The sequence below is a fragment of the Oncorhynchus nerka genome, linkage group LG27 (assembly GCF_034236695.1).
Source record: "Oncorhynchus nerka isolate Pitt River linkage group LG27, Oner_Uvic_2.0, whole genome shotgun sequence".
NCBI classification, from domain to species: domain Eukaryota; kingdom Metazoa; phylum Chordata; class Actinopteri; order Salmoniformes; family Salmonidae; genus Oncorhynchus; species Oncorhynchus nerka.
This window is the reverse complement of record NC_088422.1, coordinates 26,584,573-26,609,748: the sequence shown is the minus strand read 5'-3', so window position 1 is coordinate 26,609,748 and position 25,176 is coordinate 26,584,573. Positions and strand designations below refer to the sequence as shown.

The window sequence follows — 25,176 nt, the reverse complement described above, 5'->3', positions numbered from 1 at the left end:
CCTGTAGTCAGCATGCCAATTACACACTCTCAAAACTTGAGATTTCTGTGGCATTGTGTTGTGTGCCAAAACTGCACATTTTAAAGTGGCCTTTTATTGTCCCCAGTACAAGGTGCACCTGTGTAATGATCATGCTGTTTAATCAGCTTCTTGATATGCCACACCTGTCAGGTGAATGGATTATCTTGGCAAAGGTGAAATTCTCACCAACAGGGAGATAAACAAGTTTGAGCACAAAATTTGAAAGAAATAAGCTTTTTATGCGTATGGGAAACTTCAGGCCTTTTATTTCTGCTCAAGAAACATGGGACCACTTTACATGTTGCATTTATATTTGTCTTCATATGATATTAATAGGATCCAGCAGTATAAGTTAGATATGGTATCTACACATAACAAATGCCTTTTAGCAAAATGCCTGTCAACTCCTACTCTATGCAGTGGTGATGAGTAGTGCTCACCTCATAATCAACGAAGCGGGCACAATCAACCAGCACCATGTCCTCCTTCCTGGGTGGGGTGTCCCGGGTGGCCAGAGCCAGGCAGCGCAGGGTGTCACGCCCAGTCCCGTACCCACGGATCGTAGACATGATCCTCTCTTTGATTCCCGGGGTCATGGCAACCTTGCAGGTGCCCACTCTGACATGAGTACATCTGTCAATAACTCCCTCGGGGGCACCCTGTGGGGATTAAAGTGTTTTAAAGGTTGACACACAGATTCAAAACATGGGTGACTTAAAAACACTAACACTTGGTTCAATGTGAGTCAAACATAGCAGTTTATAAAAATGTGGGGATACCTTGACAAACATCTTTCCAAGTGAGGAGCGGGCCTTGTTGGGGGTGCAGTACACAGACATTGACTTCCTGTCTCTGGAGAACTCCAGGGTGAATTCCTTCTTCATCAGTTGCATGATCACCTGACAAGACAACACACCACTCAGAAAACCTGCTAACAACCGGCTGTGGAGTACCACACCATTTAATTGTTCAATGGTTGAAGTTAGTGTACATACAGAGTTGCAGGCGTTGGCCCTGTCGATCTTGGTCAGGCCTTTGACATCAGTGTCAAACGCATTCATCTTCTCCACCAGGCAGGTGAGAGCCGTCTCTGTAGCCTCGCCAACCTTCTCATACACACCTTTGGCCTGACAACACAAACATAAGCCAATCAGTCAACGCTACTCAACATCCTTTAATGATCCATATTAAGGAGGAGATAAGCAGTCAGGTATGCACACAGACCTCATTGAAGTCCAGAGAGGAGTCATTGCACAGGGCACAGATGGTGGCAATCTCCACTAGACCATCATACGCAGAGGACTTCACTAGTCTGCCATCCTGGTACCTGGAGGGAGACACACAGGCCAGGAGACAAGATTAACTCCCTCCAACGTTTCATGTAATTGGAAGTAAATAAATAATTGTCTCTTAAACGGACTGGCGTTAAGAGAGTATTTGGTACTTACACTTCTCCTTCAGGTGCGTAAGTAGAGCCAGTGATGGTGAACTCATTCAGAGAGCAACTGTTCCCATCGGCCTGGTCAATGATGAACATCTGGAGACCCCAACACAGACAAGGAAAGTTAGGGCTGACTCACACACAAACTAATCATCTCACACCAAATTGTATTAGTCACATGCAACGAATACAACAGGTAGACCTTACAGTGAAATGCTTACTTACAAGCCCCTAACCAACAATGCAGTTTAAAAAAATACAGATAAGAATAAAAGATAAAAGTAACAAGTAATTAAAGAGCAGCAGTGAAATAATAATAGCAAGACTATATACAGGCGGGTACCGATACAGAGTCAATGTGCGGGGGCACCGGTTATTTGTTGTAGTATGTACATGTAGGTAGAGTTATTAAAGTGACTATGCATAGATGATAACAGATGGGGTGGGGGGCAATGCAAATAGCCTGGGTAGCCATTTGACAAGATGTTCAAGAGTCTTATTGCTTGGGGGTAGAAGCTGTTTAGAAGCCTCTTGGACCTAGACTTGGCACTCCGGTACCTCTTGCCGTGCGGTAGCAGACAGAACAGTCTATGACTAGGGTGGAGTCTGACCATTTTTAGGGCCTTCCTCTGACACCGCCTGGTATAGAGGTCCTGGATGGCAGGAAGCGTGGCCCCAGTGATGTACTGGGCCGTTCGCACTACGCTCCGTTGTGCCTTGGCAGTCGGAGGCCGATCAGTTGCCATACCAGACAGTGATGCAACCAGGCAGTGATGCTCTCGATGGTGCAGCTGTAGAACCTTCTGATTGGGAATAGGTTTTGTCGTGCCCTCTTCACGACTGTCTTGGTGTGCTTGGACCATGTTAGTTTGTTGGTGATGTGGACACCAAGGAACTTGAAGCTCTCAACCTGCTCCACTGCAGCCCCGTTGATGAAAACGGGGGTGTGCTCTGTCCTCTTTTTCCTGTAGTCCACAATCATCTCCTTTGTCTTGATCACGTTGAGGGAGAGGTTGTTGTCCTAGCACCACACGGCCAGGTCTCTGCTCTCCTCCCTATAGGCTGTCTTGTCGTTGATCAGGCCTACCACTGCTGTGTCATCGGCAAATATAATGATGGTGTTGGAGTCGTGCAGTCATGAGTGAACAGGGAGTACAGGAAGGGACTGAGCACGCACACCCCTGAGGGGCCCCCGTGTTGAGGATCACCGTGGCAGATGTGTTGTTACCTACCCTTACCACCTGGGGGCGGCCCATCAGGAAGTCCAGGATCCAGTTGCAGAGGGAGGTGTTTAGTCCCAGGGTCCTTAGCTTAGTGATGAGCTTTGAGGACACTATGGTGTTGAACACTGAGCTGTAGTCAATGATTAGCATTCTCACATAGGTGTTCCTTTTGTCTAGGTGGGAAAGGGCAGTGTGGAGTGCAATGGAGATGGCATCATCTGTGGATCTGTTGGGGCTGTATGCAAATTGGAGTGGGTCTAGGGTTTCTGGGATGATGGTGTTGATGTGAGCCATGACCAGCCTTTCAAAGCACTTCATGGCTACAGACGTGAGCGCTACGGGTAGGTAGTTAAATAGGAAGATTACCTTCGTGTTCTTGGGCACAGGGAGTATGGTGGTCTGCTTAAAACATGTTGGTAATTACAGACTCGGACAGGAAGAGGTTGAAAATGTCAGTGAAGAGACTTGTCAGTTGTTCAGCGCATGCTCGCAGTACACGTCCTACTAATCTGTCTGGCCCTGCAGCCTTGTGAATGTTGACCTGTTTAAAGGTATTTTTCACAGATTTGCCAAATGGAGGGCGAGGGAGAGCTTTGTATGAGTCTCTGTGTGTGGAATATAGGTGGTCCAGAGTTCTTTTTCCTCTGGTTGCACATTTAACAGGCTGATATCCGTTTGACCAAATTTCTTTAAGTTTCCCTGCATTAAAGTCCCCAGCTACTAGGAGCGCCGCCTCTGGGTGAGCGTTTTCTTGTTTGCTTATGGCGGAATACAGCTCATTCAATGCTGTCTTAGTGCCAGCCTCTGACTGTGGTGGTATGTAAACAGTTACAAAGAATATAGATGAGAATTATCTCGGTAGGTTGTGTGGTCTACAGCTTATCATGAGATACTCTGCCTCAGGTGAGCAATAGCTCGAGACTTCCTTTAGACATCGTGCACCAGCTGTTGTTTACAGAAATACATAGACCGCCGCCCCTCGTCTTACCAGACGCCGCTGTTCTATCCTGCTGTTACATCATATAACCAGCCAGCTGTATGTTGATGTTGTTGTCATCATTCAACCACGACGCCGTGAAACATAAGATGTTTGTTTTTAATGTCCCGTTGGTAGTTCAATCTTCTGTGTAACTCATTGATTTTATTGTCCAAAGATTGCACGTTTGCTAGCAGAATGGAGGGAAGTGGGGGTTTATTTGATTGCCTGCGAATTCTCAGAAGGCAGGCTCACAAGGCAGGCGCACCTTCGACCCCTCTTTCTCAGCCTCCTCTTCACGTGGATCGAGGCCTGTTCCCGAGGAAGCAGCGTATCCTTTGCGTCGGGCTCGTCAGAGTCGTGAAAGGAAAAAGAGGATTCTGCTCATCCGTGGTGAGTAATCGCAGTCCTGATGTCTAGAAGTTATTTTCAGTCATAAGAGATGTATGGTTATAACATTACATTAGAGGCCGTTTATGAACTTACACTGTAGATGGCAGCAAACACCACATAATAGCTGTAGATCAGCTATCACAACTATACTCTCTGGGCTGGAGGGATTTAGATGCCCTATGGCTGTGTGGGGGCTAAGGCAGGAGTCTAGCAGTGAGCAGTGCTTGTTTGGTTTAGTCTATAAGTAAATAGTGGAGGCCATCTGTCAGGGAGCCAGCGTAAAGAGAAGAGTGCGCTGAAGCCTGGAGGGCTGGGCCTTTTCCCACAGGAAGAACTGGACTGGTCCAAGCCTAGTAGTAGGGACGTGCAAACTAACACCACGTCACAACAGCCAGTCTGCTGGGACACACCAGCAGTTTCAGTCAGAGAGAAAGGATGAAGGAAGAGTGATGGTAATCATTCATGTTCTTTTCCAGCTGGAGGCCACACTTCAGAGAGCCCTGCTGACGTCAGATGATTAGAAAATAGCATTACATCCTCTCGCTGAATACATTAGGCTCAAGTCGTGAATTCAACACAAACTATTTTGTGGAAGATTTTCCAAGCATCACTGACAGATGAAATGGGAGATGGGGGTTGTTTGGTGGACACTGGGTAGTAACCTGAAAAAGGCATGGTTCTCTTTCAGTTCCTAGCCCCTACACCAGAGACCCCATTCTCAAACTACTGGGATAGGTGAAAGCAATGTGGAGAACTCGTCACAGCCTAAAACATGTGTTCCTTAAACAAATGTCATCATCACTTCATGGAAACAATGAGATAGGTACAGTAGGATATAATATAATTTACTAGTGTATTATGGCATCATGCATCCTAACAACAACTGCTCCCTGGGCGCCGATGACATGGACGTCGATTAAAGGGATACTTCGGGATTTTGGTAACGAGGCCGTTTATTTTCTTCCCCAGAGTCAGATGAACTCATGATGCCATTTTTATGTTATGCATCCAGTATGAAGGAAGTTGTAGTTTCGTGATCCAATGCTAACGTACGTTAGCGCAATGGCTGGACGTCTATGGGTATCCGCTAGCACAGGGCTCTTCCAACCCTGCTCCTGGAGTGCTACCATCCTGTAGGTCCAACCCCAGTTGTAACTAACCCGATTCAGTTTATCAACCAGCTAATTATTAGAGTCAGGTGTGATAGATTAGGGTTGGAGTGAAAACCTACAGGATGGAAGCTCTCTAGGACCAGGGTTGGAGAGCCCTGTGCTACCAGATACCCATAAACTTCCAGCCATTGAGCTAACTCTAACTTCATACTGGACACGGAGACATAAAAATGGTATCCACGAGTTCAGACTCCAGGGAAGTAGATTTAAAAAAGCCTCATTGTCAAAATCCTGAAGTTTCTGATTCAGAAGGGTTGGTTAAAAATCAGAAGACAAATTTCAGTTGAATGCATTTAGTTGCGCAACTAACTACACATCCCATTTCCCCTAATAATTTCAGTCTGCACCAGAGGTGAAAGGAAGTGACTACAGAGGGACATACATTAAAACAGACCAGAGACCCATGGAATGCTAGTTCAAACAAAATGTATTATGGGAAATAAATGGCCGCTACCAAATAAAGAACCTCTCATCCAGAAACATTTGATAGACATAGACCTACTAAATAATGCAACAGGTCAAAGTTTAAAGGAGTGGAGTCAGCAGTTCCAAAGATCTGTGCATATTCACCAAAAAGAGAATAAACATGCTCATGAATAATGAAATGTCTCTCTGCTCTGGGAAAGAGCTGTAGGTGTGTTGGGGTGCCACTCAAAAAGTGGGAGGGACTGGATGCTCCGCAGAGCGGTGACGCAAGGTCAGTTATGCAAGAGCACCGCGGATGAACACCTAATGGCTGACTGTCTATCAAAGCCGCAGCGCATCGCTGCCTCACCACCTCTTTGTAACACATCTCACTCTTGATTCTCCACTACAAAAGAGCCTTCTGCACACATACACATACTCTGAAACAGTATCACAGCAAGGTAAAGCAAGAGGCAGACTTCCCTGTCCAGTCAGCATGTAAAACAACCAACCAGACTCACCCTGCAGACAGACATCTGGTTGGTGGTGAGGGTGCCGGTCTTGTCGGAGCAGATGACAGAGGTGCAGCCCAGGGTCTCCACAGAGGGCAGGCTGCGGACGATGGCGTTCTTCTTGGCCATGCGGCGGGTGCCCAAGGCCAGGCAGGTGGTGATGACAGCAGGCAGACCCTCAGGGATGGCGGCCACGGCCAGGGCCACGGCGATCTTGAAGTAGTAGACGGCGCCGCGGATCCAGGAGCCTCCGTGGACGGGGTCGTTGAAGTGGCCGATGTTGATCATCCACACAGCGATGCAGATCAGGGAGATTACCTTGGACAGCTGCTCCCCGAACTCATCCAGCTTCTGCTGCAGGGGGGTCTTCTCCTGCTCAGTGGCTGCCATCTCATCACGGATCTTACCAATCTCAGTGTTCACGCCCGTGGCCACAACCACACCAATAGCCTTGCCAGACGAGATGTTGGTGCCCTGAAAACACAAAAGTGGAACGTTATGGCCACACAAATCACACACGCTTGAGGAGAGCAGACTAGAATATTCTAACTATATTTACAAACCAAAATAAAATAGCAGGGTCTGTATTTTTAAGTACATTTTTGATATTGAGTGATGCTGGCATAATTTGTTAATGACGTTTAGGAAAGTTAAGGGATACCTGCATCAAGCATGTTCTTCAACTCCATTGAGCTTGACTGAAACAAGTGACTGAAGGAGAATCTCAAACTACGAGCTGATGTTGGGGAGTTCAATCATCATACAGCCGCTACAAGGAGCAGTAAGGAGTGAAGAGAGAAGAGTGTTGCTTACGGAGAAGAGCATGTTCTTCTTGTCCTGGTTGACAGCTCGAGGGTCAGGCACTGGGTCCGTGTGCTTGATGACAGAGACCGACTCACCTGGAATCACAGCAGAGAGCAGCGCAGGTCACGTATCACACGGATTTCCCTTTGGCTGTGTCTAAAGCCTCGGGGAAAAACTCTATCAACTTCAAATCATAGACTCCCACTCCACAATCAATGTGTAACATTCATGGCTCTTGGTGCGCATGGTGCAGGGCACAGCCTCTGATCATAATGTGGATCAAGTGGAAACCCTGGCTCTAGACTCAGAGGAGGTGAACTCGGTTAATTAAACGGTGTCATGATATTCAATTATTAATAAGTCTTATTTTGATAAGCTAAAGTAAAACAAACTTTTGTTGTGAGGTGGGGCTGAGCAGTTGGGTTTGAACAGACTCCTACATTCCTCACGTATTACAATATTACCAGTCTATGGAGGTGATGTGTTAGGGACATGACTCTCCAATCAAATGAAGTTTGGAATAACTTGGTTCTGGAGGAGGAATAAACAGTTCAAGTTTGCCTATGTGGAATACAGGCAAATAAACATGTGTCAGGCGACAATTAAAAGTGAGTCATACAGTATGCTTGCAGGCTCTGAGGAGCTCATACTCAGCAAAGACAGCTGTAGAACACCTGAAATTAGCATACAATGTCATTACACAGGAAGAGAGAGTTTTGTTATGCTTTTGGTGTAAGACAGTTTGTCTATTTTGACTAGAGATGTAGAGTAGCCTAAGTTTGTTCGGTATAGAAAAACACAGTGCAGCAAACAGCCGTGTGTCTTACCGGTCAGGATGGACTGATCTACTCTCAGGGTTGTAGATTTGATGGATGTAAGACGGATGTCTGCAGGAACCTTGTCTCCAACTAGCGAAGGGGAAACCAGACATAAAGACAGAATTAGAGGCACACAGATTAAAAAAACATCATAGACGGACAATGATGCATTGCACATTTTGCAAGCAGGGAAAACTAGACAGATAATTCACGACCTCCATAAACTTCTGCCCATTACGTCGAGTCATTGTAGCAGCACACAACAGATACTATACAGTTACAGGTCTCAAGACAAGTAAACTGGTTGTGGATGTGCAAAGTCATATTCAAGTCGAAGCCAATACTAAAAGCAGAACATTATAAAAAATACAGATCCTGCAGAGTGCTTAGATTATTGGACCTTGAAGACCACCCAGCCGTTCTCTGAAATAGAGAAGTCATTTATTCAGCATCAGTGTTAACTGACAGACTATAGCTCATTTCAGGGTTGGTTGCTGTGCCACACAGAGGCAGAGTACTGGGCTTCTATTGTAGCGGAGAGAGGAGAGCCAGAGCAGCATGAGGAAACAGAGGACCGGTGAGCCATAAAAAGGCCCTTCCCAAAGGAGACAGACAATTTGGGCCACATCTGAATTGTGGCGACCTGATTCTGCAACCTATTAGTACATAAACGCTGCAGGGCACAGTTCTACAGAAAAACACATACCACAGACCTGGAGACTTAACATGGTATTAAAATGTATTCAATGTCCTTCAATCATGCCCTTTCTTTTCAAGACACAGTGAGTATTGGAATAATATGGCCAATCTGGGTGATTGAGGGAGACTGGTGGAAGCCAGGGAAGAGAAACATGTTCATGACTGAACAGACAGTAAACTAATCCGATCCCCCCCTGTGCCCTTGAGAGGAGAGAAAAATAGCATGGGATGAACAATACGCACAGCCAAAAATGGGAAAACTATTTAAATATGTTCCCCCAATGAGCTGTCCAAACGATCTGGCCTTAATGGCCATGTATTGTTCTAATCTCCACCTGGCACAGCCAGAAGAGGACTGGCCACCCATCGGAGCCTGGTTCCTCTAGGTTCCTGCCTTTCTAGAGAGTTTTTCCAAGCCACTGTGCTTCTGCACTACTTGCTTCTTGGGGTTTTAGGCTGGGTATCCGTTTCAGCACTTTGTGACAACTGCTGATGTAAAAAGGCTTTATAAAATATTTGATTGATTGGTTTAAATGCCAGCTACTTTCCTGTCCTCCCCACTGCACAGGAAGAGGTGGAGGAGATAATACCAGCTGCTGTCACTCAGACATGGAGCCCCATTTTCCAAAACTCATTGACGCAACAGGAGTGGTGCTTAGCACACAGTACACACTTTAACCTCAAACTCCTTGTTTTCAAACCTTCAAATTAACAAGTGGGTGTCCCTAAGCTGTCACATATTAAAGCTAGACACACAAGCCTCAACACCAACAAGCCCTTGGCTCAGAGAGAGAGAAAGAAAGAGAGAGATGCGAGCAGTTGGGTGTGTGTGTCAGGCCGTATTAATGCTGACACTGGTGCCAGGAGTTCTGGACCATCAGTGGACATGGGCCAATCATGAGAGAGAGACAGACCGCTTTTCTCAGAAATAATTGTGTAGAGCTCAATGGCATCTTTCAACTGTCTAAATGTGGAACAATGTGTTTCACTTCTGAAAAGGTCAGGAGACCTAACTCACAGAGGGAAGTATGCAATGGATTGGCCTTGGATGGGCTGCAACATCAAATTATCATCAGGCTCACTTGAAAGCTATTCAGACAAAGGCAAACAGTTACAGAATATTATCTACAGGCCAAAGAAAGATAACACATTTGGGAGGAGTTTCAAAATACAATCTGACACCAAGCTGAACTGAAAGAAAACATGACCACAGTCAAACGTTTCCCCCCATAACGGCCACATCCTTAGGGTTGTGCAACACTTCCTGTCCCAAGACACATTCAAATGTTTTAAGAAACACTGGTGACTACAGGGAGTAAAGCCAATTACAATAACACTTGATGTCCTTATGGGGGTACAAAACACGTAAGATTGTCCTGGTGCAGTTAGCCAGGTCTGCAGGCCTGCTCTGGATGAAGTCTGTGTGAATACATCAGCTATCCCTTTAAGTCAACATCCTACTTGGTACCAGGCCAAAAGTCTCCTCAAACATGAACACCTTTTCACCCCAAGGCTTGCCAACAAGTGATTCTCCACGCCGAGGAGATTGAGACAGGCCGCGTAGCAACAAGCGGCACAGACACAAGAGTCTGTGAACCAGTGCCAGACATGACTTCCAGGGGTGCCCTTCTTTACAACTGTGGAGTGGGTCCAAGCAATGCTGCCACACTAGGAAGACAGAAAAACTGCTTTCGCTGACAGACTGACACAGGCCCTGCTGTGTATGACTGCATGACACGGCAGGTTTCTCTGTGGACAATCCTGAGGATGCAGGTGCTTATGGCAGCTACAACAAAAGGTTTAAATAGCTCATTCTGATTAGGCTATTTTAGAAGCACTTGACGGCGAACTACGTCCTAGAACTCTTCAAGTCCTCTTAACCAGCTGTTCTTGTCTAGAAAGCGTTCACCACTAACCAAGTGTACAGTACACTAACAATTCAAAAGGCCAAAGAACTTGTTGAATCAGAGAAAATTAGAAAAGGAAAAAAGAGCATGAGAGACCATGAACACTAGCCTAAAGCTAGTTGGAGTAACAACCATGTGTCTGGCTTTAATCTCTACTTCCTGTTTTCAGTGGTTGTACTGAGATCTCCAGTCTCCTCTCATAACCAACAGAACATGGCTGTGTGTAGGACAGTACAGTACACTACAAACAGACCACCATGTCCTGTCCTGGGCCAGGTTTGGTTGCGGTGGCAACAGGACACTGCGACGGAGCCACGTGACACTTAGATTAAGACCAGCGGCCTATGCTGTGTGAGATGTAGACCAGATGCTGCCCGACTAACAGCGTTCTGCTGGGAGATAGGAAGGAAGAGCAGAGGTCAGGGGTCAACATGCCTTCAAACTCTCTATGGCCTCTATATGCTGGGACACATCATACACTAGACAAAGATTTTTATTCAGACATTGAAATGGATCGCTAAAGACCTCTCTGGATGTCCGGTCCCAGTGCGTTGTTGCCATTAACACCATGAAAAGGTTGTAATTAAACCCTCTACTTAGCTTAATGAAAAGGGTGTTGATAACTCGTCCTGCCTTCCCTCTCCACACAGCAGTCTTCTTAATATTCTAATGCACTGTTCCACATGTGGCCATGAGAAGCTGTGTACAATGCTACAGTCTGACCACAGTAATGTATTCTGAAAGAAGAAACTCTGAAGGGTACTAATGTTTCCTGTTGTCTTGAGGTCAGCCTCTTCCTTGTTAGTGGCTCCGCTTAAGAGTCTCTCCAGGGTCATACCAGCATGTCTTCCCCTTTACAACCAATTCTAGAACCAGACAGCATAGCGCAGATTCCCAGCAGTCAATGCAGGACATGCCTCAGGATTAGCTGCCACTTGAACGCGAGGACAATGTAAAAACAACAGTCAGAAAATTGCAGTGGCTTAATAACTGTTGGTTGATACCAGACCTGGGTTCAAATACATGTGTATTTGAGTATCTAGTATTTAAAATAATCTGTGTTTTTTTGTTGTCCAAAACAAGTACTTTTATTTGAATGGTTTGTAAAAACCATATAAATACAATTTGGTAGACTCTCTGTATCCCACTCATAATTATCTTTAAGGTCCCTCAGTGAAGCAGTGAATTTCAAAACGGATTCAACCAAAGTCCAGGGAGGTTTTAATGACTCACAAAGGGCAGCTATTGGTAGATGGGTAAAAATAAAACAAGACATTGAATATCCCTTTGAGCACGGTGAAGTTATTAATTACACTTTGGATGGTGTATGAATACACCCAGTCACTACAAAGATACGGGCATCCTTCCTAACTCAGTTGCCAGAGAAGAAGGAAATCGCTCAGAGGCCAATGGTGACTTTAAAACATTTAGAGTTTAATGGCTGTGATAGGAGAAAACTGAGAATGGACCAACATTGTAGTTACTCCACAATACTAACCTAAATGACAGAGTGAAAAGGACGCCTGTACAGAATAAAAATATTACAAAACATGCATCCTATTTGCAATAAAACACTAAAGTAAAACTGCAAAAAATTGGACAAAGAAATTAACTTTATGTCCTGAATACAAACCGTTATACTTGGGGCAAATCCAACACATCACTGAGTACCACTTCATATTTTCAAGCAAAGTGGTCGCTGCATCATGTTATAAGTATGCTTGTCATCGGCAAGGACAAGGGAGTTTAGGATAAAAAAGAAACTGCGTAGAACTAAGCAAGGCAAAATCCTAGAGAAAAACCTGGTTCAGTCTGCTTTCAAAACAGACCAAATTAACCTTTTAGCTGGACAAAAACCTAAAACACAAGGCCAAATCTACATTGGAGTTGCTTTCCAAGAAGACAGTGAAGCCTCAACGTGTTCCTGAGTGGCCGAGTTACAGTTGTAACTTAAATCTGCTTGACAATCTATGTCTAGCAATGATCAACAACCAACTTGACAGCTTGAATAATTATTTATGTGCAAACATTGTACAATCCAGGTGTGCAAAGCTCTTAGAGACTTACCCAGAAAGACTCACAGCTGTAATCACTGCCGAAGGGGATTCTAACATGTATTGACTCAGGGCTGTGAACACTTAGTGGGGCAAAAAAAGTATTTAGTCAGCCACCAATTGTGCAAGTTCTCCCACTTAAAAAGATGAGAGAGGCCTGCAATTTTCATCATAGGTACACTTCAACTATGACCGACAAAATGAGAGAAAAAAATCCAGAAAATCATATTGTAGGATTTTTTATGAATTTATTTGCAAATTATGGTGGAAAATAAGTATTTGGTCACCTACAAACAAGCAAGATTTCTGGCTCTCCCAGACCTGTAACTTCTTTAAGCAGTGCTTTGTCCTCCACTCGTTACCTGTATTAATGGAACCTGTTTGAACTTGTTATCAGTATAAAAGACACCTGTCCACAACCTCAAACAGTCACACTCCAAACTCCACTATGGCCAAGACCAAAGAGCTGTCAAAGGACACCAGAAACAAAATTGTAGACCTGCACCAGGCTGGGAAGACTGAATTTGCAATAGGTAAGCAGCTTGGTTTGAAGAAATCAACTGTGGGAGCAATTATTAGGAAATGGAAGACATACAAGACCACTGATAATCTCCCTCGATCTGGGGCTCCACGCAAGATCTCACCCCGTGGGGTCAAAATGATCATAAGAACGGTGAGCAAAAATCCCAGAACCACACGGGGGGGACCTAGTGAATGACCTGCAGAGAGCTGGGACCAAAGTAACAAAGCCTACCATCAGTAACACACTACGCCGCCAGGGACTCTACGTCGCCAGTGTCCCCCTGCTTAAGCCAGTACATGTCCAGGCCCGTCTGAAGCTTGCTAGAGAGCATTTGGATGATCCAGAAGAAGATTGGGAGAATGTCATATTGTCAAATGAAACCAAAATAGAACTTTTTGGTGAAAATTCAACTCGTCGTGTTTGGAGGACAAAGAGAGTTGCATCTAAAGAACACCATACCTACTGTGAAGCATGGGGGTGGAAACATCATGCTTTGGGGCTGTTTTTCTGCAAAGGGACCAGGACGACTGATCCGTGTAAAGGAAAGGATGAATGGGGCCATTTATCATGAGATTTTGAGTGAAAATCTCCTTCCATCAGCAAGGGCATTGAAGATGAAACGTGGCTGGGTCTTTCAGCATGACAATGATCCCAAACACACCGCCCGGGCAACGAAGGAGTGGCTTCGTAAGAAGCATTTCAAGGTCCTGGAGTGGCCTAGCCAGTCTCCAGATCTCAACCCCATAGAAAATCTTTGGAGGGAGTTGCCCAGCAACAGTCCCAAAACATCACTGCTCTAGAGGAGATCTGCATGGAGGAATAGGCCAAAATACCAGCAACAGTGTGTGAAAACCTTGTGAAGACTTACAGAAAACGTTTGACCTCTGTCATTGCCAACAAAGGGTATATAACAAAGTACTGAGATAAATAAGTATTTGGTCAATAATAAAAGTTTTCCACCATAATTTGCAAATAAATTAATAAAAAAATCCTACAATGTGATTTTCTTCCCTCATTTTGTCTGTCATAGTTGAAGTGTACCTATGATGAAAATTACAGGCCTCGCTCATCTTTAAGTGGGAGAACTTGCACAATTGGTGGCTGACTAAAGACTTTTTTTGTCCCACTGTATGTAAATTTGTTATTTTTTAATAAATTTGCATTTTCATTTTGAAAAACACGTTTTCACTTTGTCGTGATGGGGTATTGTGTGTAGATTGGTGAGAAAATCTATTACTTTGAAGACACTATATATTTAAATAATATTGAAATACATTTCATGTTCAATCAATTGAGCTCTATTTTGCTAATTGTAGGCTACTGTATAAAAATTGCCTCAATACATTTCATGATGCGTAACATGCGCGCAAAATTGTGCCAAATCTTGATTTAGTGCATTATTATAGGCTAAGCATTAGAATAAGCCACCTCAATATTTGAAGCCATAGGTGATAATATCTCTAGGAGCTTATTCGTCGTCAGTATTGTGGCACAATTCTAATGCTAAGGTAAGATTTGAATGGAGAAAGCTGATCTGATCTTTCGATCCTATCAGTAGCTACATGCTCCAATGGCTCACTTATTAAACACTCTCTCTACGGGGTGTTTATGGAAATGCATGTTACATCTTCAGCCCTTGTAGGAAAGGTGCATTGTTAAAACACTCCCTAAGTTCCATCGCTATCGGGAAACCGGGCGCAGGGCTAAATGAACAGCAGATTGAACTTGAAAAGGGGATGCTGATGCAGTAACATACAGATCCCTCCACCTTACTCATCTAAGTCCCAGACAGCCATTGTGCCGCCTGCAGACAAGCTGGGGACAGCAAATACCTGGTTGGACCTGACACTTGCCAAAAGACCCCACAGCAGGCCACACAAAATGCCATGCTGAGTGTCTGGAATCCCAGGCCATGGAGAGTAGTGATGGGTAGGGTCTCTGTGTGTTGGGCTTGGAGGTGGGCGGGGGTGAGATCGCGATCCACCACTGACACAGACTTCCCTACAAGGTCATCTTGCTGTCCAAACAATAGAAGCAGCTGAGATCCCCCCCATCCCACCCCACACAGACTTGCCCCATCAGTATCTGGGCCCTTACTGTACTGAACATACACCAGCCAGGGACCAGACCAGACTCTCCTCAGTCCTGTGGAACTGCAACACCTCTGGCTATAGACACATTATGTTGATGACTACTAGCTATGTGTAATAAACACATCGACAAGTGGAGCGAGAGGCTGGCTGTGTCAGGGCACACAGTGGTACCCTGACAGGCAGGGCCAGAGATTGGCCCGTTTAGTATTCTGCTCACAGCTCAGCCAGTCAGCGCAGCCTGCGTCCTCTGCCTCAGCAGTAAGCTGGCATCTGCGTCATGACCAGCCTTCCTGCATGGCAGGGGGTCACACTGGGGATTTGGGCAAACATTCAGAAAGGAGCCTCACAGAAACCAATCTGAAAAGGCTCTGCAGGATTTCCCCAATGTGCTCTCTAAGCTTAGGTGACATTCTCAATCTCCACCTGACAGCCTCCACAATGCATCACTCTGACAATATCTGCTTTGCCAACTGTTCCCTTGAAGAGAGTCTGGTTTCCGAGCAAGGCCGTTAGCCATTTTCCTGAGCAAACATACAACAAAACCATAAGTGACCTTCACTCTACACAACTAATGACGCCTATACTCAATCATATTTTTACACAGCAAGGACCAGCCAAGGATTTCTGTGCAACAAATAAAGGCAAATATACAGAACACGCACGAATACATCCAGGATCCACTTTGATAACCATACCATCATGAAGGTATTGTTAAACATTAACCCCCAAACCAAATGTTCCGTCACTCTAAAACAATAGGTTTCATAGAAACGAGCAAGCAGCAAATGCACCGTGCTGCCGGTGCCCTTCTCAAGGTGAGTTTGGAGTCCCACGTCATACACAGCATCACTTTTCCCCAGAAAGGATCTACCGTCACTGCCTGCTATAAATACACCATGATTCCATAATCTAGACAGGCTAAAAATAAAACCCACCACTATGCACAGAAAAACACAGTATCACCTCAGTGGCTTAGGGTTAAACCAAGTACCATGATAACATTAGCGCTTCAAGGACTCCAGTATTTTACTGCACATCAGTTGACTACATCTATGTCCATCCCCTGCTGCACTGCAGCCACATGCTTTTCAGGACACAATTCCTCTGAAAATCAATCAGAAACGTCTCTCTCGCTGCTAAAGTCACCGACTTGGGGTAAGTCATACCAGGCTCTTTCATGAGCTGCATTGAGGAAACGTGAGGTTCAGTTTACCGGCTCCAATGGGAATGTGCTAGCATGACGCTATGGTTGAACACAATGGGAGCCTCGTCAAGGTGGTGTGCCGTGTACCTTCATGAGGTTAGCACCCTAGGAAACACGCTCATGTGTTTCGAGAGGTCCTTAGCACCACTAGTGCCTAGTCCTTTGGGACAATGGGTTAATAGAAACATCCCAAAATACATCTCTCATGTAGGGTGTCACCTCTGCAGTGGGACTGGGGGAAGAGGGCAATTTAAATGAGATTTCTCTGTTAAAATGTAAGCCTAACCATTCCTGGATTCACGAGTCCAGTTAAAAATAAAATGTACCCGAGTGAGAAGTCAAACTATGCTGGTTTAAGTGAAAATAGATTACAAGGAGTGTCCTTTTTTTCCTAACGAAGACTAAGAACTGTTTTTGCTTCAATCTTAAATAATGGTTATTCATAAGCCAAATGACTGAATCACCAAAAATTATGTGGGTTTAATGCATCCTACAGCACTGAGAAAGACAGGGCCAACTTACCAGCAACCTCCACGATGTCTCCAGGCACGATTTCTTTGGCCTTGATCCTCTGAACGGTCTTCCTGTCCTGGCGGTAGACCTTGCCCATCTCAGGCTCGTACTCTTTAAGGGCTTCAATGGCATCCTCAGCATTGCGTTCCTGTGTAGATTAGAAACGTTGACTGTTTGGTTACATATTACATACCGAAATAGATGATCTGATGACATGTTAGAAGCCAATTCAAATCAAATAAGCCTATTTGACTTTTCACCATCCCACAAACTGCAGATATGGGACTTCTTTAAAAGGCACAATCTGTCACTTCAACAGCCTAACCATGGCACTTTGTTTCATTAACTCTGATGGATGTGGCTGTAAAAATGTAACCACAAAGTCATAGACAGCAGGAAATATTTTAGAGATTGTGCATGACAAGGACCAGGGGATCCCTTTGCATATTTTACACTCTGAAAATAGTCCATTTCTGTACTGATTATGCTTAAGAAAACAGAAGTGTAAGTTGTTAACACTGCGTCATAGGGGAATGTCACATTTATGAGAACAACAGCTAAATAAGAAAATCCACACACTGTGCCAATGTCACGTTTGTGTTTACTCAATAACTTGGAGGAATAGAATGCTTGGTTCTAAAGTCCACATTTCCTGACCAGCTTCAACATATAAGTGCTTCTGCATTGCTTGCTCTTTGGAGTTTTAGGCTGGGAATCTGTATAGCACTTAGTGAAAACAGTTTATGTGAAAAGGGATTTATGAATGACATTTTACTGATTGATATAAGTTAATAAAGAGCCTATAATTGTCTATTGAGCATGGTAATTTAGGGCTACAGGGACAGATGTTAGAGTCTACTCCATGGCACACAGTGGTTTGGAAATTCCTCCTAGGAGCTGCCTGACAGTGTAGGCAAAGTCAACCAGTGTGACAGACATTCTAACTGACACTAGAAATTGGGCATCAAAACTGAGTAAGCAAGACACCTATGAACTTGTTGTTTGAAACAGAGTGATTGACAATATTTTATGCTCATTCTATGGCTGCGCATAAATGCTTTATGGATTGGATTCAAATGTTCAAGGTAATTTGCTCACAAACATGCCATCTATGTTGACAGACAGCTGAGGAAATGTAACCTAGTTCTCCTGGACGAAATCACGCAGGCCAGAAATATGCATGAGTTTAGACTGAATTAATAAATCCTAAGGGAGCATATAGCCTTTGTGTGTTGCTACAGGCTGAGTTCTCTTTGCAAAAACTGCAAATATGGATTAGAGAATGGCTAAGAGACCATTGTGTATAAACATCAACAAAGCAACAGACTTGTCAAGGCTGGGCGAGGGGGGTTGTCACTTTGGTCTCATCTAAACTGTCGCAAATGTTGTCAATGACCCACTTCCTTCCTCTGCCCATTTACTTTCTATTGAAAAGCATGACATTAATAAGAGTTAAGCGTAAAGCGGACATGTGACCAGCAAGCAGAATGTATGAGATTTGTGGATACTCCTACCTGTAACTTTTTAATGGTGGCCTGTTTTGCCTATAGTCACTAGCTAGCAGCATACAAGCAAATCAAGAGTTTCTAAATACTTGTCATTGCACCTCCACACGGACATTCAAGATACTGTAAAAGAGGTCAAAATGATGTAATGTGAGTTGCTCACCTGCCACACACCCACTATGGCATTGGCTATAAGAATGAGTAAGATTACAAAAGGCTCCACAAAGGCTGTGATTGTTTCTTCTCCATCCTCGAATAAGGCCAAGACCTAACGGTAAACAAGACAACGAGATGATCAATTATTGCACATAGTACAGGAGCACGTACCAACATTATTCCCCCTGGATACTTACAACTATGAATTTAAATAATCGTGTTAAGAAAGCTATGATTGAAGTGAAATATGAATATGTGAAATAAGGTTGTGCTAAATGTCATGGAGAAAGCATAGCTGTTAAAAATACAGACAAACTTCATCCATGCCTGCCAATGGACCCAAACATAGTAGAAGTACACAATCTGAAATGACTAACTTAGCAGTGGCAGTCACATTGACTTTTTTTAAATGTAAAAGCTTTGAGCTAATAAGTGCAAAAGTAACCATTAACCTCATTTTAATCTGCCAACATGATTTAATTTGAAACTTTTCTTCAACAATGTGCAATATAAGGAGGTGATTATTGAACCAGAATTTAATTAAATCATGCTGCCAGATTTAATTGAGGTTTATGGTAAAAGTTGCACATAAATTGCATTTGCACTACAAAACTGTCAATCAAACACAGAAAATATAGTAGGGATACAAAGTTTATAAAAGATGGACTGGATTTGTAATGCTGTATCAGTGTCAGCACATCACATAACAGTACATTTGGCTAAATTAATCAATGGCCCTCAGTATCATACACAGTATGCATATCAAATGAGCAGTTGAAACCAACAGGCAACCATCTTACCACCTCAAACCAACCCCCCACAAACATTAAACCAGTTACCAGGAGGACCACTGCTTCTGTAATCAATCACAACCCACACATTGTGCATTTAGTAAAGCTCTTCTCCAACTCAGCGCTACTCCTCTCTCACAAACAGGAGATAAAAACACTCTTCTGGGAGTGGGACTCATTTGAATAATGTCCCTCTTAACTGCTGAGAATAAGAGCACACGAATTCACTTCAACGAGACAATTCTGCATAACACAGACACCATCATGAACAACCTGCTGCACCAATTTATTTCACTGTCTTTTAGCCTTTTATTACTCCCACAATCAGATCTGACCACCGACCAAAAGTATGGGAGTGAGGGGCATGGTGCATTCATCTGGCGTGTGCCCTCCCACTGAAGGTAAGAGCCCAAATTTGGTCTTCAGTGGTGCCCTGTCCCCCGGACAGCAGCCACTGACACCTTCATATCGCACGGCTGGGCACACTACATACCAGCTCCTCTATATCACACACACACACACACAAACCAGGGATGATAGATTCCAGCTCTTGAACCCTCCATATTGACCTCAAAAGGACCACATCTCCTCAAATCAATGCGCATGGTATCTGACATTATATTTTCCAATGCAAAAACATCCGTCTGTCCACTACCTAAGAACATGAATAGTAAACAGATGTAGCAGTACAGTGATAATACTGTAGGACTATGGAATTTAGGCTAGATCACTGTATGCTGTCAGTTACATTTCCACCAAACCATTTAGCTTGTGTATAGGCAACTTACTACCAATAACGATGTAACGTTAAATGTCAAAACACGAGGCGAAAGGCAAACTACCAGTGAGAACCCTGATAGAAGTGATTACGCTAAAGACGACTCAAATGTCTTGTTAGACACATGGTGATAGCAACTCGATTCAAGCAACTGCTGTTGTCACCATTCCTCAGATGTGTAGCTAGCCTTCTCAGCTGTTTAGCCACCTGATCTATGAATGTAACCTCAGCAGAGGCATAAAAACAGAAGACATTTGCACTTGCTGTCCACACCTCATGCCAAGAGGCCAAACAAACTTTCCCTTTCCATTAGACAGCCCACTCCTACTCATTAGCTTTTTTTCAGCAACTCCAGACAGCAAGCATAAGATCAGATGATTTAGGTGTTTGCTTATAAGAGAATTGACACAGCTACATAATAAATCAAAGCAATCAAATGCATTCAAAAGTATATTAATTTAAACCTTTACGGTGACAGCAAGAATACTGTGACTAAATTCCCCAGAGTGACATGCTTCTAATACAGACATCAATCTATACTTGTCTAATGTAAAATGTTGGTTGATTGATATCAAGGGCTAGCCTATTAAAAGGGGGAAAACTGACCCATGGCAAGCAGTAGCAGTACCAAATTTAGTGTGCCCTCAACCCCATCTCAGGAAGAAGAAAAATAAATTGTCCAGGTGATATACTTACAAAAGATATACAAGCTGCCAGCAGAAGAATTCTTACAAGTAAATCTTCAAACTGTTCAACAACAAGCTCCCATAGAGACTTCCCTGTAGAATGAAAGGTGTTAAATGACATGAAATCAATAAAAAAAAATCATGCATCACATAGGCTGCGTTTACACAGGCAGCTCATTCTGGATATTTTTTCACTAATTTGGTCTTTTGACCAATCAGATCAGCTCTTTTGCAAATAATTGGAGAAAATATCAGAATTAGGTTTAATTTTTACAACCAACTATTTTTAACAAGTGTTACCTTCTTCAGCAGGTAGCTCTGAGATGGTCCAATCCAAAGGGCACCAGGGAAAAGAGAACACACCATTAGGGAAAATGGTTTAGTAATATTCTTACATTTTGACAATCAATCATGACATGGCATTGCAATTTGTTGATCTCCACCTCGGCTTTGACTACCACCGACTCCAATGACTCCCACTAACCCCCTATGTCCTGGTTTAGATTGCCACCAGGAATTTGAAAAACAGGGACTTCATTTAATTGCATTCACTGCGTGAAACCACAGCCTTGAGTTTGGCTGAGTCATTAACGGTAGCAAAAGCATAGAGGGTAAGAACATTGCCCACTCAATGTTTGAATTCATGGTGGTGTAGGGATTATTTTTAACCCATCTTCTCAGAGGTCACCTTGAAAGTTGTCAGACATCCAATATATAATCTTGTGTATATCTCTGACATCCTCCCTATATGCTGTCTCATTATCGTCGGTGATCAGGCCTACCACCGTCATGTCATCGGTTGTGCCCGGCCAGGGAGTACAGTAAGGGACTAAGCACGCATCCCTGAGCGGCCCCTGCGTTGAGGGTCAGCGTGGCGGATGTTGTTGCCGCCTACCCTCACCACCTGGGGTCAGGAAGTCCAGGTGGGAAAGGGCAGTGCGGAGTGTAGTAGAGATTGCGTTGTCTGTGGATAAAAACAACTCGATTTATATTTTCCATTACCAACCATGTCCTGAGAACACATGATATTACAGTTCTTCAGCTCACATTGATAGGATAGTCTTGATGGAGCTTGCCCAGTTTATTCTCCAGTGACTGAACGTTCACCAATACAACGGAGGGTAGAAGCGGTTTATCCACTCGCCGACGTAGTCTCGTCAGGTATCCCACACGTCAACCTCTAGAAAGCTGTTTATTCCTTTTACGAGTGTCTGTGATTTGGGCCTAGTCTGGGATGAGCAGTATGTCCTTCCCCGCCGACTCATTGAAGTACAAATCCTCATCCAAATCGAGGTTAGTGATCACTGTTCTGATGTCCAGAAGCTCTTTTTGCTCATGTTAATTTTTTTTAGTTACGATCAGCAACAAAAAAATACAAAATAGCACAATTGGTCAGGAACCGTAAAAATAAAATAACTTTAATTTGTGTAAACTTTCAAAATAAAAGTATGTGGACTACAGAAAACCGAGCACGCCCCCATTCACATCGACAGGGCTGTGGTGGAGTGGGTCGAAAGTTCCTCTGTGTTCATGTCCCTAAGGACCTATTATTGCCCAAACACACCAACAGTCGTGAAGAGGGCACGACAACGCCGCTCTCACCTCAGGGGACTGAAAAGATTTGTCATGGGTCCGCACATCAAAAAGTTCTACAGCTGCATTACTGAGAGCATCTTGACTGGCTGCATCACCGCTTGGTATGGCAACTGTTTGGCATCTGACCGCAAGACATTATAGAGGATAATACGTACGGCCCAGTACATCACTGGGGCCGAGCTCCATGCCATCCAGGACCTCTATACCAGGCGGTGCCAGAGGAAGGCTCTAGAAATTGTCAAAGACTCCAGTCACCCAAGTCATAGACTGTTCTCCTGGCTACCACACAGCAAGCTATACCAGAGTGCCAAGCCTCCTGGACAGCTTCTACCCCCACACACACTTTCACATACGCTGCTGTTTATTATCCATCCTCAGTGCTTAGTCACTTTTACCCCATACATACATGTACATATCATCTCAATTACCTCGTACCCCTTGTATATAGCTTCGTTATTTTGTGTTAAAATTCCTTTTACAAAAACTCTGTATTGTTGGGAAAGGGCTCGTAAGTAAGCATTTCACGGTAAAGTCTACACCCGTTGTATTCGGCGCGTGTAACAAATAAAATTGTACTACGTTGAAAGCCATTGTGTTGGCTACATTTTAAGAAATGCACTTAATAAAACATGTTATTGGAATGACTCAATAGAGCCTGAAAACTTTAATTGGTCTCATGCTGGGCAACAGGTATAATACAGAGTGCGGGTAACTCCTTACTCCCCCAACTCCATTTACTGCAATGCAAAACACTCTATATGGGATACTTATTGGGATGTGGAGAGAGAAAAAAAACATTACTACCTGTTTCAGATACACTGGGATGAAAAATACTCAGTAGGGTCTTTGCTAACCAAATGTTTGTAATTTTGGAGGGGGACTGTGTCATACATATCCAGCAGCACTTTGTTCTCCACCTCCATCATAATGCACTGTAATAGACTTTACATGGGGTACATATTGGCTTGTAGAGAGAAAACAGGTCTCAGCTATGGATGGGGTGGAGAACGAAGTGCTTCTGGATATGTATGACACATTCCCCTCAAAAACTACATATATTTGGTTAGTTAAGATCCTACCGAGCATTTTCCAATACACTTTAGTTGAGACAGGTAGAAAAGTTCTCTATAGCCCAAAGTGTCAACATATTACTTATTTTTTTTACACCAATAATGAAGAAGTTAAAACATTTGTTTTAATAAATTATTTATTATTTTGTTGGCAAAATAAAAGTTGCCATTGACTAAAATGCTAATTATTTTGAATGAGTTACCACATTGCAATACGGACTTTTATTCTGAAGGCTTCCTCATTACAATACACACATGACGTCATAATTTGTGGTGCCACCAGAATACTACTAAATAACCATCTAGAAAAACGACAGACCACAGGATCCTTTAAACCAGCTTTCGTTTTAGCTAACGATAGTTAGCCAGCCAGTCTGCGAGCATCGTTATAGCTAGCTACATGGGCCTGTGCGGGCGGCTATCCTGACCAAATGCACAGGTCAGCGCAGCGGTCTTGCACCCTTGAAAATGAACTAATTGGACAATTACCCCGTGTAACTACTTAGTTAAGTAAAATGTGTAAATGTAAGATTGAAACCCACAAGGTAGTATACAATGACGTATACCAATGACCAAGCTGGGTGTGTGCTGACGTTTAGCTAATGACGCGTTCAAAATAACTGAACTGGGAAATCTCAGACCAGTGGGAACTCGGGAAAAGAACGAGCTCCATCTGGGAAAATTCGTGTTGAACGGTTATCCAACAGAATTCCAAGTCGGGATCTCGGGCCTCTTTCTAGAGCTCCAACTTTCAGACCTGAAAATCACTGACGTCATAATTTGACCTATTTTTTCCCCGTTGTCTTGAAAGCACCATAACAAATGACCGTACGTTATCTAGACAAGGGTTACCCAAACTTTAATTATTTGAATCAAACTGTGTAGTGCTTGGACAAAAACCAAAACGTGTACCGGGGGAGTGCCATGGACTGAGTTTGGGAAACCCTGATCTAGTTCCCTTGCGAGTGAAATATAGTTAGCTTAAATACCGGTACCAGTAGTAAAAGTGTAGCTAGAGGATAACGTACCGTTCGAGCCCCATTTCTCCTTCTGACGTTTCACCTGGTCCAAACCAAGTCCTGTGCTTTCGTTGACAGAAAAATCGCTATAAACTTCTTCAACACTCTTTGTGTGAGCGTTATCCATGGTGGACTATCGGCTCCTTATTTCGTTTAACGTTACTCAGCCGCCTCAGTCTCTTTAAAAGTCAACAATTTCAGAAGAAAAAATACAGCTTGCCAACTATGAAATATGCATTCAGATAACTGCCTGATGACACGAATAGTAAATTGTTAGCCTTATGAACGAAACATGACCCTTCGACGAATGTTCATGTTACTTTGGGTGTCCTCTTATCTCCCCAAAAATGGTGGAAAAGAATGCCGCAATCGCCACTGTTGAGGGCTGCATTCACCCAGTCCAATCCTTGCGCTACCCTCGGTTTGCGTTGGTCTACCCTCTCAGCTTCAGTGGTAACACACTGTAGTGCTCATCTGTTTTGTTCAAAAGTGCCTCAACACTGCCCCTTGCATGTTCAGTATGTGGACTACTCTCATTGGACGGAAGTAGTCCGGAAATGTTCTCAAAAGTAAGGATTTACCAAGAGTTTGATATTAGCAGTCAGTGACAAACACGGCCAAACAACAATACTCTGTAGTAATCTGAATATGATGCAGAAAATCTGGTTGATGCATTTCCCTTTCCCAGGATCAGTAGGCCCTAGTTCAGGCTTCTCCAACTCAAGGTCCAGAGGTGTCGACCTTCAAGCTTTTATTCCAGTGCATCATTAACAGACCATGTTAAAATAAAATGTAGCATGGGATTTAGTCTGGGCCA

General features: G+C 43.7%; 1 protein-coding gene across 2 annotated transcripts in view; it reads right to left on the bottom strand.

Annotated features, from left to right (window-relative positions):
• The window catches only part of LOC115111483 (sarcoplasmic/endoplasmic reticulum calcium ATPase 2-like), a 30,885-nt gene extending 6,047 nt beyond the window's left edge, over positions 1-24,838 (bottom strand). For both annotated transcript variants that reach the window (XM_029637574.2, XM_029637575.2), the window contains exons 1-13: positions 24,369-24,838; positions 20,975-20,992; positions 20,685-20,767; positions 18,427-18,531; positions 16,768-16,906; positions 7,775-7,855; positions 6,957-7,042; positions 6,153-6,617; positions 1,470-1,558; positions 1,246-1,348; positions 1,017-1,148; positions 801-920; positions 462-680 (exon numbers count right to left, since the gene is read on the bottom strand). In XM_029637574.2, the coding sequence (XP_029493434.1) occupies positions 462-680; positions 801-920; positions 1,017-1,148; positions 1,246-1,348; positions 1,470-1,558; positions 6,153-6,617; positions 6,957-7,042; positions 7,775-7,855; positions 16,768-16,906; positions 18,427-18,531; positions 20,685-20,767; positions 20,975-20,992; positions 24,369-24,486 (1,758 nt within the window). In that variant the 5' untranslated portion in view covers positions 24,487-24,838. The remainder of the gene's footprint in view (positions 1-461; positions 681-800; positions 921-1,016; positions 1,149-1,245; positions 1,349-1,469; positions 1,559-6,152; positions 6,618-6,956; positions 7,043-7,774; positions 7,856-16,767; positions 16,907-18,426; positions 18,532-20,684; positions 20,768-20,974; positions 20,993-24,368) is intronic.
• Positions 24,839-25,176: the final 338 nt, after the last annotated feature.